The 17,465-nt window shown below is 44.4% G+C and overlaps 1 protein-coding gene across 2 annotated transcripts in view; it reads right to left on the minus strand.

The window, feature by feature from the left end:
• Positions 1-17,106, minus strand: part of Dntt (DNA nucleotidylexotransferase) — a 34,253-nt gene extending 17,147 nt beyond the window's left edge. For both annotated transcript variants that reach the window (XM_087907580.1, XM_087907579.1), the window contains exons 1-5: positions 16,904-17,106; positions 4,746-4,920; positions 3,254-3,382; positions 2,279-2,449; positions 1,322-1,393 (exon numbers count right to left, since the gene is read on the minus strand). In XM_087907580.1, the coding sequence (XP_087763706.1) occupies positions 1,322-1,393; positions 2,279-2,449; positions 3,254-3,382; positions 4,746-4,920; positions 16,904-17,106 (750 nt within the window). The remainder of the gene's footprint in view (positions 1-1,321; positions 1,394-2,278; positions 2,450-3,253; positions 3,383-4,745; positions 4,921-16,903) is intronic.
• Between the last annotated feature and the right edge of the window lie 359 nt (positions 17,107-17,465).

Below are 17,465 nucleotides of genomic sequence, written 5' to 3' on the forward strand. Positions count from 1 at the left end.
GGGCATATGTAACTGTGCTTGTGGAAAACGGAAGTCAACCTCAGGCTGGGACAGTTGGCTAGGGAGCCTCAGAGATCTGCCCGTCTCTGCCTCAGTGCTGAGATTTAAATGGCACACCTCTGCACCTGACTTTTTATATTGGTTCCTAGGCTCTTGCTCAAGTTCTCAGCGCTTCACTGAGCTCTCTTTTGAGCCTGGGGTGGTAACTTTTAGAGACTTTTTGTTTCTGGAGAATCCTTTCACAGCCACAGTGCCACAAAATGAAACAGGTGAGAGACAGACCCACATCTGTGTCAGGCTTTGGTATAACCTAGGTGTCAGACTCCTGTTCTGTGAATGTGTGAAGCTGTTTCTCCAGCTGCCTCCAGGATGTACCACACCTTTGATGGAAGAATGCTCAAGTAGGCTCAGAATATTCCATCTTTAAGTGAATAATGACAAAATACAGGCTTAAACTGTACTCTTGAGCCTGGGCTCCTGCTCGGCCATACATTAGGCCTTGTATCACTTGTGAATTAAAGGAACTGACCAAAGTCCCAGAAACTCCAAGCTAAGAAAAACTGGGAAGTGATCATCCCTGAGTCCCGGAAATGAAGATACAACAAAGACATGAGCTTGTGCTTCAGGACCATGTTTGCTCTAACCATGTCCTTATGCCTCTTTGACATTTGTAACCATGAATAAAGATTCTTGGTAGTTAATTTCTTTATATGAAAGTAAGTTGAAACATTTTGTTTGTTCATGTATCTGCTTCTTAGGACTCTGTTATGGACTGAGTGGTGTACCCCACGTTGAAACCCTAATCCTCGGTGTGATGGTCTTTACAATGGGGTCTTTGGGAGGTGTGCTAATTAATTTTAACTGTTAACACAACCTAGAATTACCTGAGAGTCTTAATGAGGAATTACCTCCACTACATTGACCTGTGGGTGTGTCTGTGGGGGTGGCTTGGCTGTTGACTGATGTAGGAAGCCCTCTTTGGGAGGTGCCATTCCCTAAGCATGGAGTCATGCTTAATATAATAGTGTAAAGTGAAGAAAGATAGCCAAGAGCAAGCACACTAGGACCCATGCAATTGGTCACCTCTATCTCTGCCACAGCAAGAAGGTGGCAGGCCATTGCAAGCCACAAAGAGAGCCCTCCATAGAACCTTGACCTAGAACCTTGACCTAAACTTTCTGCTTCCAGAACAGGCAGGGAATAACCTTCTGTTTCAGCAGCTCAGTGTGTGGCGTGTCGGCACGGCAGTCTGAGTTAATATAACTATCCAAAGAAAGTAAATAGAAACCACTTTCCAGTCAACAAATGTAAAATCACGTACTTTGAAGGATTTGTATCGTTCATCGTTCAACACAGCTTTAACTTCAGAACTTTCTCCATCTTCAATAATTCCCTGCAAGGAGAGGTGAGCAAAAGATTTTGAGTTCTGTCCTTACATAATTGCCATGTCATTCGCAAACCCACAGCCCCAGCAGCTGGTTCCTCATAAAACTTGAGGCGCTTCCCTGGCTGATCTGAAGAAAGCAAGAATTTCCCTGTGTTACTGAAAACTATTAACTGACCATATCTCTAAAGGCCCTTTATAATCTCAGACAAGGTTCCAGAAGGATGAGGATCTGAATCCACAGAAGCTAAGATGAAACAGTCGCTCGCAAGTCTTACCTAAAAAGTCCTGACAATTTTCTTCTCAATGGTTTCAACTTGCTGAGATAAGGACTCTTTAATCCATCAGATCAGTGGTTGGCCCACTGAAAAGCCAGTTGTTATCAAGCCCTAAAGAGGTCTAGCCCAGGGCCTCTGTTGTCTGAGCTGGGATTTTTTTTTTCTAGAATAACATACTTTGCATTTGATTTGATTGAAACTTGCTACTGGATGATAAACTTGTGTTGCTGGAAAATCCTTAAATGTTATTAAACATGCATCTCCTACCCAATCTCTCCACAGAGCACAGGGATGCAGAATCAGCCCACTGAGCATCACCCTGTGCTGTACAGAAAGAGCCCTAAGTGAGACCGAGCCTCTCACCTAGGCTGGCTTGGGAGCCAGAGCACTCTGCTGCTCTGAGATCTAAGGCTTGGGTCTTTTCCCCGCTACCTGGGTCCATGGAGTCCTACTGGGGTCATGCTGGGTTATGGATTCTACACATCTATACCCATCTCTTTCTGTGCTATGTTATCTATCTGTTAGTCAAATAAGAGGAGCAAGTCCACACCTATGTAATCTCTTCGGTCTTCCCCTCACCTATTTGGAGGTGCAGCACATTCCTCTTCTCCCTTACCTCTATGATGCACTTCATCTTGTCCCCCAGGCAGGGAATTCCCTCTGTGTCTTTCATGCTGATAATGGGAAATGGCAGCGATTTCAGTACAGCAGACGCTCTCATGAATGCTGCACAAGAGCCTTCGTTCTCTCTAAACTCGGAATTTTCAGCCAGGATATCAAAGGCATCCTGAAAAATAAAACCAGATCAGCTGGTCTGTTTGTCAGAGTCAGTCACAAGCTCCTCCTGTCCCCTTCACTAATGGAGTACCTTTGATGTCAAGGTCGACCTCCTGTCCCTCTGCATCCTCCCCTCTGGGACACTGTCACTGAACTGGAAAGACAGATGTCTAATGAAGAGTGAGAAAACTGAGCTTCATCAGACACTTAGAAACAACTCAACCAAGTTGTGACCTGGTGCTTCCAGTGTCCCAGCAGTCATGCTGGGTGTACACAACCCTCTGCTGCCTTCCTCACCAGTCCGTGGCCAGGGTTCTGTCATGAACCCCAGACATCTGGTTCTCTTAGTTCGTACATCCAACCTACTTATGGAGTGAGGGGTGTGTTCATCACACCGACCCAGAGCCGGGGTTATTTAAGGTGAGGCGTGTTTTCCTTACTAGTAGAGAAGGCAGCTGTGACTCAGGGGCTACCACCCGTTTCCTGTTCTTCCCCACAGATGTGCTTGCAGGTTAGAGATGAGAAACCCTGTGCTCGATACTGTCCTGAGTGTGTTAGCCTGGCAAGCCCTGACCCCGGAGCATCTGCGAGCCTGTCTACTGCCTCTATAGAATAAACAGAATATGTTTTTCCATGTCCATAAAAAAGGAGGCCCACTTGACAAAGGACCAGAGGTCAGGTTAGGCAGGCAGCACAGAGAAGCCTTCTCAGATTTCCAGAAAAGTCATAATTCCACTTGTAGACTCATGAAAAGAAGCCTCAAGCCCCTCCCCGCCACATACTTTTGCCCTGGGTGTTGAGAAGACCTCATTACCGTGAATACTCGGTTACAGTTGTCTAATGTGGTCTTTCTCTGGCAAGCATACTGGGAGATCTTTTGTTCAGTCGGTGGTGGAATGTTCTGGGAGTCTGGGGCATGACTCGGGGAAGAATCTCTCCTCACCTACACAAAAGCATAAGTGTCCATTTTGAACGACAAAGCCAACTGTAAGTATACATAACTATAAACATTTACTCAAATGCAACAACATTAACTTTAAGACAATTTAAGACAATTTCTCCTGGAAGAGGGTAAAATCACAGAGGACTCAAAGTGCGTCACATACAGCTCTCGTGTCCTATCATAGACATGTACGATTGTTCTTTTTATTAGGATATATGGCTGGAGAGATGGCTCAAGGGTTACGAGCACTGCCTGCTCTTCCAGAGATCCTGAGTTCAATTCCTAGCAACCACATGGTGGTTCACAACCAGCTGTAATGAGATCTGATGACCTTTTGAGAAAGAGACCTGGTCAGTTGTTCTCTTCAACTTAGACCATGAGACCCAATATGGACAAAGTCAACAGAACCGCCATATATGGGCTGCCCATACATGCTTCAGGATTGCCAGGGCATAAATTTCACTTTTCATTCATATTAATTACACCGGAAAATGAATTTCATTGTGACATCTCATGTATGTACAATAAATATATGTATTTTTGAAATCACAAGCAAGAAAAGAACCAGCAACTAATGACCATTTCTTTTGTTGTGTGAATTCTCAGAGGTTCTAGCATTATTCGTCAAGGACTTGGACTTAAGAACTCATATTCTTTCATTTTCTTCATGAATTATCAGAGTGAGAAAATTGAAAACTTTTTATTTTTCTGACTTCCAGAATGTCAGGGCTGAAGTATTTTGAAATATCTGTGCATAAATGTGTTCATAATAATAGTTCTCTTAAGCTTTGTGGTGATGGTGCACAATTTTAATCCCAATACTTGGGAGGCAGAGGCAGGCGGTTCTCTGTGAGTTCAAGGCCAGACTGCCCTACAAAGAGAGTTCCAGAACAGACAGGGTTGTTACACAAAGAAACCCTGTCAAAAAAAAAAAAAACAAATAAATGGATAATGGGGCTGGAGAGATGGCTTAGTGGTTAAGTGCACTGGCTGCTCTTCCAGAGGTTCTGAGTTCAGTTCCCAGAAACCCCATGGTGACTCACAACCATCTATAATGAGATCTGGTGCCCTCTTCTGGCATACATGTTGGCAGAACACTGTCTACATAATAAATAAATATTTTTTTTAGAAAAATAGTTTCCATCTATTCAGTGTTTTTAACATACCAACACTGTGCATGATTTTTGTATGTGTCACTTCAATTCGCACGCCATCTATAGAGGTGGGCAGGATTGTTACATAGAGGAACAATTGGAAGCCCGACAGAGCTAAGTGAACTCCATAAGAAAGGACTCTGGGATCAGCCCGAGTCTGTGAACTCCGAAGTCCCTGTCAGTGGACCTCCAGCCGAGGGGAGACTTACAACAAGCTGATGTTTGCCTGACATCTCCACGGGTTTCCCAGCTCCCATGCATTCAATCAGCCAGGAGACGTCAAGGAGTTCGAGCTCGGAGCTGGCTTTGACGTTCTGTAGCTGGAGCCACTCCAGGACCTCTGACCCTGAGTTGTTCTCCGCCACAATGTGGGTAACAGAATCACTAGAAACGGAAGGCAAAGTTACCAGTAAAGGAAGCTTCCAAAATGAGATGCTCTCCTCCCTCCTAATGATTCAGAGTGTCCCAGCTGATTAGAGACAAGGCACACACTGGGCCTGACTCCTGGACCTTCACACGAGGAAAGCAGCAGTGGACAGCATCCCAGGTTGAATGTGTATACATACATACATACATTACGTGTGTGTTGGATCATATATACACACATGTATGTGTGTATATATATATATATATGCTATTAGCAAGAATCATGTAAAATAGACATTTTGGGAAGATGGAAGACGAAGCTGTCTCTAAAATAGTGCCTGGCAGGGTGTAGGTGGTTTCAGTAACTATCTCATTTCTGTTCATGGAAGATTCTGACCCAGTAATTTACAAGTTTGTCTGATGAAAACTGAACTACTTTTTTTTTTATGAGAACCCAAAGTTCAAAGAGAAATAGGTGTCAATGTGCACATGCCTGCCTGCCTGCATCAGTTGGAGATCATAGAGCTAAATGCCTTAGATGATGCTCTGGGGGCTGAGAAGTTCAAAGTCAAGGAGGGCTCACTCTCGGCAAATGGCGCACCTGCATCTTTGCAGCCTACGTGAGACAGAGGGCTAAGGATGTGCATTCTGAACAGACAAAAGGTCAGGGTGAGATCGGGTGAGCTTTAGAGGAGGAACAGAGCTTGGGTGAACTGAGAGAGGCCCATGGGAATTGTCCTGGAAGAAAGGGTTCAGTAGGAGGGGACAGCAGAGGATTGATGGGAATGACGAGACAGACTGGGAGGGGCATGTTAGTTGTAGAAATGACTGAGTCAGGAGTGGCAAGGGTCTTAAATACCTTGTTCAGGAGCTTGGGTCTTCTTATCTGGGGAGTTCAAGCCAATGCAGACTTGTGCAAGCAGAACACAAGCAGTGTTAGTGTGTCATTTTTTTAAAAGCTAACCTGGTCTACACAATGATTTGGTAGGGAGAGAGTTGGGGTGGGAATATGTAGGGAATAACAGACAAATTCCTGGCACACTTGAAGAGAAAGCAGAGGGGAGGCAGAAGGGTGCCTAACAAGAACACCCTGGAGAAGGGGGAGGGGGAGCTACGTCATCCACAAAGAGCATCCTGGATAACGTGGATGGGGAGGTGTGTCACCCATATAGAGCACCCTGGAGAAGGTGGAGGGGGGAGCTTCATCATCCACATAGAGCACCCTGAAGAAGGTTGAGGGGGAGCTTCATCATCCACATAGAACACCTTGGAGAAGGTGAAGGGGGGAGCTACGTCATCCACATAGAGCACCCTGGAGAAGATAGAGCGGGAGAAATGTCATCCACACAGAAATCGCAGTGATGCAAAGCCCTGCTGCATTACTTTAGTGGAGAAGTGGAGACATGGAATTGAAGTTGCATCTGGTATGGTGCACTTAAGGAAGCAGATCAAAATAAAAATGTCTGATTGGTAGGCAAGACTTCAGTCTGGTATCACAAGACAGGCTGGAGGTTGGAACTGAGGCTATTCGGGTGACAGAAGTAATTTAAGGTCAGACAACATTTAGTAGGAGTCAAGGCATGACAGGCATCCCGAGATTAGGTTCTTAATAATCCCAAAAATTATTTGTAGTAAATTCCTTGAAAGGTTCTTAATATCAAAACTTTAAGGCAACAACAAAAGGACTAGTCAGTTCATAGAGGAGGCTTTGGTCCATCCATACCTCTGCCCTTCAGAGGGAAACAGTTTTTCATTATAAGTATCTATAGATATTATACCTGTTATAAGTCATTGTTTGTTATAATATTGAAAAAAACACTAATGCTTACTCTTCCTTCCTTTCTTTTATTGTTTTTATAGTGCTATATGTTTTTCCCTGCTTTCCTCCCTTCCTCCCCTCTCCCCTTCTACCTTCTCCCATGACTCCCACGCTCCCAATTTACACAGGAGATCTTGATTTTTCTTCTTCCTATTTAGATCCATGTATGTCTCTCTTAGGGTCATCTTTGTTGTCCAGGTTCTCTGGGGTAATATTTATTTTATAGCAATGGAATTTTGCCCGAGTTCAGAGAGGAGTATGCTGAGGGGGTCCTGATGCTCAACCTCTAAGCTCTTTCTCCATCTTCCTTCCTACCACCCCCCATCACTCTTTTCCTGGAACTTCCTGGGACCTCTTAGGCAGCTCCCAGTTCACACTGGGTATGGGAACCACACACCCCTCTTAGGTTTCAAAGCAGCTTCATAGGCTATGGCTCTGCATTGTGTGAAGGAAAGCTGGGGTTGAAACTTCCAATTCCTGTTCATACAACTAGCAAAGCAAAATCAACACTGTGTCTCAGAAACAACAGCAGCAACAAAATCAAATAAACAAGCTCCCTGAAAAGGTTTGTTATGCCTTACAGTTCCAAAGGATGACTTCCCTCAAATGATCTGGCAAGAGCACGCAGCCAGATGGTCACACTCTGGAAGCAGAGAACAAAAAAGAGGTAGAACCCAGCAGTCAGCTACACAGAAAGACTTGAAAGTAAGAGAATGACTTGTTGGAAGAGAGAAGGTTTTCACCAGGATAGGAAGGGGGTGGGGAATGAAAACACTGTCATTCATTATATACACATAAAACTGTTAAAAAATTCCTCAAGGCTTACCCCAGTGACCCACTTCCACCAGTAAGACCATACCCCTGAGAGGTTCCACAGCCAGCACAGACGGAGTCCCCAGCTGGGGACCAAACATTCAAACATATGAGCCTACGGGGGACGTTTCACATTGAAACGATAGCAGTGCCTAAAGTCTGTGATGTGGGAAACATGAACTCCTTCTAGTGATGGTGGAGCCCTAGGATAAATTTTTGATTGGCAACTCAAACTAGAAGAATATTGCAAATTTCAAACTTGATGCATTTTTCAAGGAAGAATTGAGATTGTAAGTATCAAAATGAGGTGTTCTAAAATAAGGGCTGTGTCAAACAGCTAGCAACAAGTCCTCCACTAAAGCAAGCAAGAGAAGCAAGAAAGTCATGGCCACAATCGTGTGAATGCATTCCTAGAGAGAGGCCTGAAGAGTCATGCAGAGTTCATTACCAAGTAAGAAGCAGAAATTTTAAGACAATATTTAAAACTGGTTCTAACTTGATATTGCCAAATGAGCTTTATTATTTATATGTTTATAAATAATAAACATTATTTATATGTTTAAATTAAAACACTGGTTTTGTTTGTTTGTTTGTTTGTTTTTGCAAACTGGCCCTTTGCCACAAATAATTTAAGAAATGCAAATTTAGAGGCGCTGTCCATTCTGGCCCAGTCTGCATTTCCCATCCTCTGGTGCTCCCTGGTGTCTAACCCCAGCTGGCATTGCCTGGTGTCTAACCCGAGCTGGCATTGCCTGGTGTCTAACCCCAGCTGGCATTGCCTGGTGTCTAACCCGAGCTGGCATTGCCTGGTGTCTAACCCCAGCTGGCATTGCCTGGTGTCTAACCCCAGCTGGCATTGTCTCTTTGGGTTGGTGGCTGTCACGGTCTCCTGTAGACAATTCTCTCTGACTGAACACTTCTTCATGTTGAGTCCTGAGCCTCACCAGACGGTTTCACAGGGTGACTTGCTCCCTCCAGCTTGTGCCACTGACAATTCCGTATTGATGCACTGTGACAATTAACCTATTTGGGAACATATGGATTTGTCTCTGCTCTGAGTGCCTCAATATTGAAAACCCAAGAGTACTGAAGCACTGTTGTATGCCAGGCACTGGGATTAAATGTTAACTATATTAAATGCACACGCCATCCATTTAATTGTTAATAATGCTGTGAAGCAGGCATTATCAACTCCGCATAACAATGGCTATTGGTCAGTCAGCTTGTTTATTAAACCTATCATGGTGACATTCACACAGTAAACAGAGGATTATTTCACAACACCCATACTATGAGCCAATGCACAGCCTATAACTGCACTTCAGGAAGCATGGCTGTGGAATAGGGTCTTCTCTTGGGCAGCACCCATACCGACTCCATGACAGTATGTTTCCAAATCTGCTGCTCATTCCTCTTGAGGTCGTTGTAGCAAGTACAAGCCTGAGCATGTAAAACCTGCACCCCTTTTATGCACATCTGTATTTTTTTTAATTAAAAATGTCTTTATTGGCTCTTTTTTTAAAAAAAAAATAAAAGCAACTTTGTTTTATGTACTTGATGTGGAGGTGTCAGATCCCCTGGAACTGGAGTTACAGACAGTTGTGAGCTGCTGGTTTGTGGGGACTGGGAATTGAATCTGGGTCCTTTGGAAGAGCAGCCCATGCTCTTAACTGCTAAGCCATCTCTTCAGCCCCAACATTCCAAACATCTGTATTTTTTTGTGCGTATGAAGAGGTGTGTATAGTGCATGTTTGTTGTTTTATGTGTGTGTGTGTGTGTGTGTGTGTGTGTGTGTTTAAGCTAGAGGACAATTTAAAGTGTTTACTTTAAATATTCTCCAACTTGTTCTTATTTATTTTGGGGGATGGGATTTCTCACTGAACCGGAGCTCAGGACTAGCCTGGAAGACAGCAGGCCCTACCCCCTGACTTCCCTAACCTGGGGGTTACAGGTACTGTTTGCAGAGTTGGTTACATTTGAGTGCTGGGGATCTGAATTCAGGTCCTTGTGCTTGCATGGAAACCACTTTAGTAACTGATTTCCCCACATTTTTACAAGATTGTTTTCTCCATATCAGACCATGGCTTTTATGAGCCCTAGTTCTTAGGAGAGGAACTTATTTAGTGGTTCAGTTTAAGGACAACTAAAAGAAGCATGTTGAGAAGGGGAAGGGTAGAGGAAAATGGGTAACAGGTGCCCAAATACATTTGAAAGGAATTAAGTTGTGATGCTCACTCCCACCACACACACACACAGTTCACAATAGCCCGTCCTTTATGTCATGGAAAACTAGGAAGGAGGCGCTTGGTGGCTCCAGACACAGAAATAGAGATAGAAGCACGAAGCACTACATTTGATCCTTACTCATACTCATTGCACACACATTTTAAATCCTTACTCTTAACCGTATAAATATGTGCAGTTATTATATGTTAACGAGAATATATGTGACAAATATCATTTTATGCAGAAATTCCAAATGTTGCTAGAATTGTCAGGTGGGGCTCAGGTGTTCAAAAGTTGTGTGTTATGAAATTATCCTACAAATCTTGACTCTGAGTATTTCCATGTGTCGATCTTCCTATCCTTGTCTTCTCTTTCCTAGCTGGCACTGCCTCACTCCATACTATTAGAGAAGCCTTAGATGAGGAAGGGAGGCAGTCATTGTTACCCCTGCCCCATCCAGTGTGACTTTCTGAGCTCTCTTGGATGCTCACCACTTCCATGTTTGTCTCCATTGCCTGGGAGGAGTCATGTCGGGTATTTTGTACACAATGTCTTTAGTAGTGTTTATAGTTAAACTGAGCTGCTTAGAGAAGCTGGCTTAACCCACCCTCTCCCCAGCTCAGCCAGTTCTCTTAGCAACCCATGTGTTTCAGAATCTTTGAAAGTAAAGCGACTGAGGTTGATTTCAAACAACACACAGCAGCATCACTAGAGAGAGCTTTCTACTCCAGCCCCGGCCAGGCTCTCATCTGATGCTTTAACTACCTTTAATGAGATTATAAACTTTCTCATTAACTTGAAATAGAAAGTAGTTTGGATCAGAACAGGAATAAATTTTCTATTTTTTGCTCTTGAATTTATAAAAAAAAATAAAGTTTTTTATTAGGTTGATGGCGACAAAGGTAGAAACCACAGACTGAAGGAAAATGTATTTAATTGCAAAAATTACTAACAGGGTCCTTGGGTGGTTTTATAGTCATCAGGTAAATTACTGTCTGAGAAAATATCTTATTAATTTTATGAGTATGGAACCACATTGGTGCCTGCCCAGTGCCCAACAACCCAGAGGAGGGCACTAGATCCCCTGGGACTGGAGTTACAGTTGGTCGTAAGCCACCATGTAGGTGTTGGGAATCTAACCTGGATCCTCTGGGAGAGCAGCCAGTGCTCCTAACTGTGAATCCTCTCTCCAGCTCAACCTGTATGGCTTACCACCTTGACCTGACTGGGGGTGGTGAGGGAGTGAAGAGGGGACAGATACTAAAGAAATGAAAGACTCATGGACACAGCAAAGCTGGAATCAGGTGGGCTATGTTCATTCTGATGGAAAGGCACCAGCTAAGAGTCTCTAGTTTTTATACACACTGCCGGAACAGGGGACGGCTTTGCCAGTTTCCCATGGGTCTGCAGCATTGGTGCCCATGTCAACAATGTGCATCCGCTCAGGCTTTCGCCTGCTCCCCACATCTAGTCCCTGAGCAAATGTCTCCCGAAGAATACTACAAATAAAAACAAACAAACAAACAAATCTATGTTCTAGGTTGCTGAGATGCTCAGCAGATAAGGACACTTGCCACCAAATCTGACAACCTGAGTCCAGACCCTGGGATCCACCCAGTGAAAGAACTGACTCAACAAAGCTGTCCTCTGACTTTCACGCACATGCTGTGGTACATGGGTGCCCACACACATATATTAAAAATTAACTAAAAATCACATTGAAAAGAAAACAGTCTAAGTTCTGCAGATGAGAACTCCTGGCCCTACAGTTAGGAAGGGGTGACTAGCTGAGGAAAAGATCAAGGAGTCAATAGTGACTGACCCCATGGCATCCTAGGGAGCAAGGCCTCTTCTCTAGAGGGCTCTCAGTGGGTGTTGTTAGAAGCAGAGAGGCATATGGAGAAAGCATGCAAGGGAGAGAAGTGAGAAGAAAAGCAAAGAAAACCCAGTAGATGTGTGTTAGAGGCCTGCAATCCAGCCCTTCAACATCAGGTTTTCAAGAATGTGTAGCCCATCTCTTTCATCTGGCACTCAGATGATGATGATGATGATGATCAACAATGGCCTTGAATAGTTTGAATTTACACCAGAATTTTGAAGTGATAGAACCATCTCAAAGACATACAGAGCTGGATACCAGTCAAAGAGTCAAGGCTAGACTTTGTTCAGTGATGGTAAGGGGAACAGGGAAGAGGGGCCAGCATGAACCGGTGAGACAGGATATCCCAGCGTGAAACAGTCACTCCTACAGACTGGAAGTGAGGGCTATCTCTTTGAATCTTTCCATATTGAAGAGAAAGAAGCTACAGAAACACTATGATTTGATTGCTACACATTGCATGTGTGTATCGGTCATCATTCTGCACCCCATAAGTATCTGCAATTCTTTTTTTTAACTAAAATATATGTGTCAAATATTTCATACAAGAATTAAAAATATTGCTATTATCAGTCAGGACTTAGATGTTTGAGGTTAACATCGGAGTGGTTAAAAGGTTTGCATGTCAAAGTGACAGAGAAAGGATTGGTCATTGGAATGTCTCTAAGCAATGTCTAAGGGAGGGCTCTGGAGTGCATCTTCCTATTGCCCGGTTTGGCTAGAACAGTAACTCCTCCTTTCTCAGGCAGGTATTCTAAAGGGGATCCTCCCTGGGAAGGGAAGGAATTGTTTAACCTGTGGAAAGCTGTGCTGGTGTGCTGTAGGAGGTCTTAGAGTTCACAGAAAATCACTTTGAAAATCTGAAGAGTTAAGTGCACCGGGCTGTTCCTTCAAGGGAAGGAATGTGATGCTTGCTATCTGCAGAGAAGGTTGCAGAAGATGTGCTTCCTAGCCTGGTAAACTTTGATCTTTGCAATTAGAGACTTTTCCAGCGTCAGACCCTCCCCCAGACCCTTACCATAAGCTTGCTTTTTCTCAGGCAATCTATAGAACCCATCTTTATGAACTTGACAAAGAGTTGCAATGTGATCATGTCTGACCTGTATTTAGCTTACTTGGCTCCTTTATGCTTTGTTGTGCACGTGGGATTATATTAATTATCACCAGAATAGTTTTCACCAAATTATACTGTGCTTAAAAATGCCTAGCATAAACCACTTAGGGTCAGCCTCCCAAAGTTTGCGCTAACATCAGCTATTGACTTGTGTTGACTGAGCTGAACTGCCTTCTCGCCTCCTGTGGCTCCTTACTCTTCTGGGAGAGACACATCCCATACACAAAAACATACACACAATGTATGGTTAATGAGAGTCTCCCCCAATTTTTCACGTGGAAATGTGGGATTTTATTACCATGAGGTCCCCCACAGACTTTGAAGGCAATAGCTCTGAAATAATGGGTGAGAGGAGTCACACTGAAAAGGTCAAAAGGTCAAATGGTGAGCAGATGAGACAGACAGAATTGTTTGATTAAAAGTGAGACCCCAGCCCTCTAACACCCCTATGTCCAAAGAGTCTCGAATGTAATATTACATTGGGATTGTCACCCCAGCCCCTGTCCTGGGAGTTGTGTTGGTCCGGACTCCAACTCCCAGCCTGCCAAGCGCTGACCCCTCCCGGGGGGGAGGGTCAGGACCACTCCCACAGGGTATTTAGGTGGTCACCCAGAGAAGGAACACATGGTTTGGGGTTTTGCGTGTGCTCTCCCTCATCTTTCCCCCCCACCATGCTCCTGGTCACCCGAGAGTGTGGCATTCATTAAAAGCGGGCATTTTTGATTGGGTCTAATCTGGTTTGATTGGAGTTCTTTGCACTGGCGGAGAGGCTCAGTTAGGAAATATTTCTAACAATAACCAACCCCCAGCACAACCTGTCTGGAAGAATTGAGCTATGCAGGTTACAGCTAGTTTTGGGTCACATTATGTCTACAGTCACAAGACGAGGACAATGATAGCACGTTCACTGCTCTCTGTACCTGGCTGTGTGAGAGGAGATCAAGTCCCTCAGGTGCCTTGGTATCGGGTGGATGGTAAAGTGTGGTCTCTGAACCCTTTCTTCCTCAAGTCGCTTTTGTCCGGGCTTTTTATCATGGCAACAGAAAAGAAATTGAGGGTCTCCAGTGTTAACAGATGACATGGTGCATGTGTGGAGGTCAGAAATCACCTCGGTAGAGTTAGTTTTCTTCTTCCTCTACCTGGGATCCAAGAGTTGAACTTAGGTTGTCAGGTTTGCACAGATGACTTCATCTGCTGAGCCACTTCGCATGTCCTACAAGTATTCTTTCTTTATAATATTAATAATAATGGTAATAATAGCTGCAACCATTTCTGTTATCTTCATTTTTATTGTTAATTTTTTATCACATTTCTTAAAATTGAGTTTTTTTCTTCTTTGGTTTTTTGAGACAGGATTTCTCAGTGTAGCTTTGGAGTCTGTCCTGAAACTTGCTCTGTAGACCAGGCTAACCTTGAACTCACAGAGATCCACCTGTCTCTGCCTCCCGAGTGCTGGGATTAAAGCTGTGCACCGCCACTACCTGGTTTAATTAATCAATTGACTGATTTTTTAATGTATAGAAGTTTTGCTTGCATGTATGCCTGTGCACCACTGGGGTGCCTAGTGCACATGGAGGCATCAAATCTCCTGGAATCGGAGTTGCAGATGGTTGAGAACTGCCCTGTGGGTGCTGGGAACTAACCTGGGTCATTTGGAGGAGCAGTCAGTGCTCTTAACCACTGAGCTATCTCTCCACCAACAAATTAAAAGTTTTATTTTAACATTTATTTATTGTGTGTGTGTCGAAGTAGGGGGTGACTTACAGGAGTTGCTTCTTTCCTTCTACCATGTGGTTACCAGGGATCAAACTCAGGTCGTCAGGCTGGGCAACAAACACACTTGCCCACTAAGTCATTTTGTAGGTTTTATCATCGTTTTAAAAAAAATGTATATCTAAGGCCAGGTGTGGAGGTACATGCCTTTAACCCCAGCACTTGGGAAACAGAGGCAGGAGGATCTCTATGAGTTTGAGGCCAGTCTGACCTTCATAGTGAGTTCTAGGACAGCCGGGATATCTAGAGAGACCCTGTCTCAACAAACAAACAAGTATGTCTTTATTGAAAAAGAAATTAGAAGACACAGAAATATGAGCATACACCTCCCCACACCAGATAATTGCTTATAGTGTTTTCATGGCTGCCTTCCTGCTTGCTTCCGTCATCTGACCTAGTTTATATTGCGGAGAAACAATCTTTTTTCAGTTTAGCTGTGCAGGTCAATGGACCTAACAAGTTAACAAGAGAATAATGCACTTTTCACTTGTACAACTGTGAACTTCGTCAAAGGATACTGACATCCTTTCTCTTGTTCAGCATCACACCAGATAGAACACTGATCTGAATGCCAAAGTTAGGGAGCAAAGAGGAGAATGTACAGAACCACAGGTCTGGGAAGGGTCAGAGTCGGGAGGTCTACAAGTTTCTTCCTACAGAAATTAATGACTGTATCTGGGCACAGAGATTCTGTTAGCGCTGGGGCTTCTGCTTCCTGTGGTTTATTTTCCTCTACAGCGCACACATGTGTTGAGTGTGTCCGTGCTCTCAGCCTGAGAACTCCGCTCCATCACAGCGGTGGCTTGCTCGCCAGGCACCCGTTTCCTCTGTCTCCTGAGCAGCTGGCACCATCCTGGTAGTCAGCACCCGGGGCACCGCTCTGCCTCTTCGATTCATTTTGCCAGCAGAGTTCCCTGCTTCCTGATGACCACCCTAAACACCTGACCCCGCCAATCTGCTCCTTTGGTTACTCAGTCAATGGGCCTCCACTGAAGCTTGGACCGTTTACCAGAGCGCTTTCTGAGTAAGTGGCACCCCAGGCAGACGGCTCTCACCTTCCTCACTGGCCCTTGCTCAATTTCTCTACTATGAAAAGCAGCTTCATATCTGCTTAAAATGTTCATTTCTGTTTTTAAATTTCTCTTAAATTTTTTTTTGGTTTTTGTTCCCCTCCTTGATCTATCTAGTTTCTTTCTCTTTGAATGCTAACACTGTATTTATACTGTATAACACAGATTGGTTATAGTAAAAATTAGGTGAAATTAGGCTTGTATGAAAAGAATATTTGGGAACAAAATTGAGAGTGACCCTAATGACTTAAAACGAAACAAAGCAGGAGACCAGGTAACAAGAACTCAGAAAAGAGAACCCCAGAAGCTCAGGAATTTTGATTGGGGACATTTTAGCAAATGAACAAATTGTTCCCTCGGTTTGGTGTGTGGAATTTGGCATGCCTGGTTATTAACCATGGAATTAAGTCTCTGCACTGCTTCAAAGCCTGCATTTCACCAGCAAGAAATGTTTGACAATCTTCTTGTCAAATTCAAAGACTTAAAATTCAAAATATCACATAAAAATCATAGCATCCCTGAAATAGTATGCTCAACCCACCCTTGCACAGACGCACACAGTGAACTGAGTGGGTCACCCACAGTCCCCACCGTAACCCCAGCAGTTCTGTCTGCAGCCACTGTGCATGCCAGCGCCTTTATTGGGGCTTTCTGAATCACTTTGATTCTCCTCATTGATTCAAGACGGTGAATGTATAGAATATTCAGAAACACCATGGTAACCACTGCTTCCTGACAGTGACTCTGTCTAGCTGGGTCCAGATGGTGGCTTCGACCATCTCTTTTCCTCTTATTACAGCTCTCTGTGGGGGCATCTGTTACCCCTAGACAAACACCCTTAACCAGCATCCCATCCCGAAGCCTACTTGGCCTGGACCACTCTTTGGAAAACCATCACCGAGGCCACTTAGGTGTCCATGGTGAGCCATCTCAGCCTGGCCCACACACAGCCAGGTGTGTGTCAAGTCAGAGACACACCGTCAGCCGATCCTCTCTACTCTACCCCAAAGCAGCAGTCTAAGCAGCTGAACCCAGGGGTACTGGTTCAGTTTGGTAGAACATGGACCTGAGTGATTTCAATGTGAAGTTTTCTGATGATTTCCTCTTATCACCCCTGGGCAATTCATCTCAGAGTCAGTCATGAGGAGCCAGATCTTTAAAAATCTTATCTTTTGGTGCCAATTAGTTCCCATATGATCTCATTCAGCCTGTACCCGTCTTGTCTCCCTTAGCCAGCTGTCTCCTTGGGTCCCTTGGAGATGTCCTAAGGCCCCCGCTTGCTTGCCAAGTGACCAGGGCTGTCCTACCTGAGCTCGCTTTCCACCCTGAACCCTTTCCTCCGGGCCAGCTCCATGAGGAAGGCTCTTCGAGTCGTTCCCATCCTCTTCTCCAAAATGAAGAGGACCAAGTCTCGAAACCTGATGTCGTGAGATGTGGTGGCCACCGAGGTGCCCGTCTGCCTGGGCCTCTTCTTCCGAGGACCCAGGTGGGCTGCTTGCAGTGGATCCATGGCAGCAGATGATCTTTCTCTGCCTGTGCCTCAAGTGGTGTCTCCTACATCAGGGCTCTGATGTCATCTCAGCAGCAGACTCTGCAGCCAGGAGCAGCTTCCTGGGTGCCACCCTGGTGACAGCTTCCTGCTGAAGGAATTTCTAGCTCTGATCAGTTCCTTTGCCCAAGGTGGAGCTCATGACAAAGAGCCAATCTAGCTTGTGTTTTCACATGCTCAATGTCCACAGTTTCTCAGAATAAGCTTGGGAAGAAAGTGGGATCCCGCCACTGGTTGAGTGCTATGTCTTATTTCTAAGTGTGTTCAAACCCTTTATGTTACATTTTTTTTAAAGCTATACAATCTTCTTTTCATTAAAT

Source organism: Myodes glareolus, chromosome 7 (genome assembly GCF_982192425.1).
Source record: "Myodes glareolus chromosome 7, mMyoGla1.1, whole genome shotgun sequence".
Classification (NCBI taxonomy): domain Eukaryota; kingdom Metazoa; phylum Chordata; class Mammalia; order Rodentia; family Cricetidae; genus Myodes; species Myodes glareolus.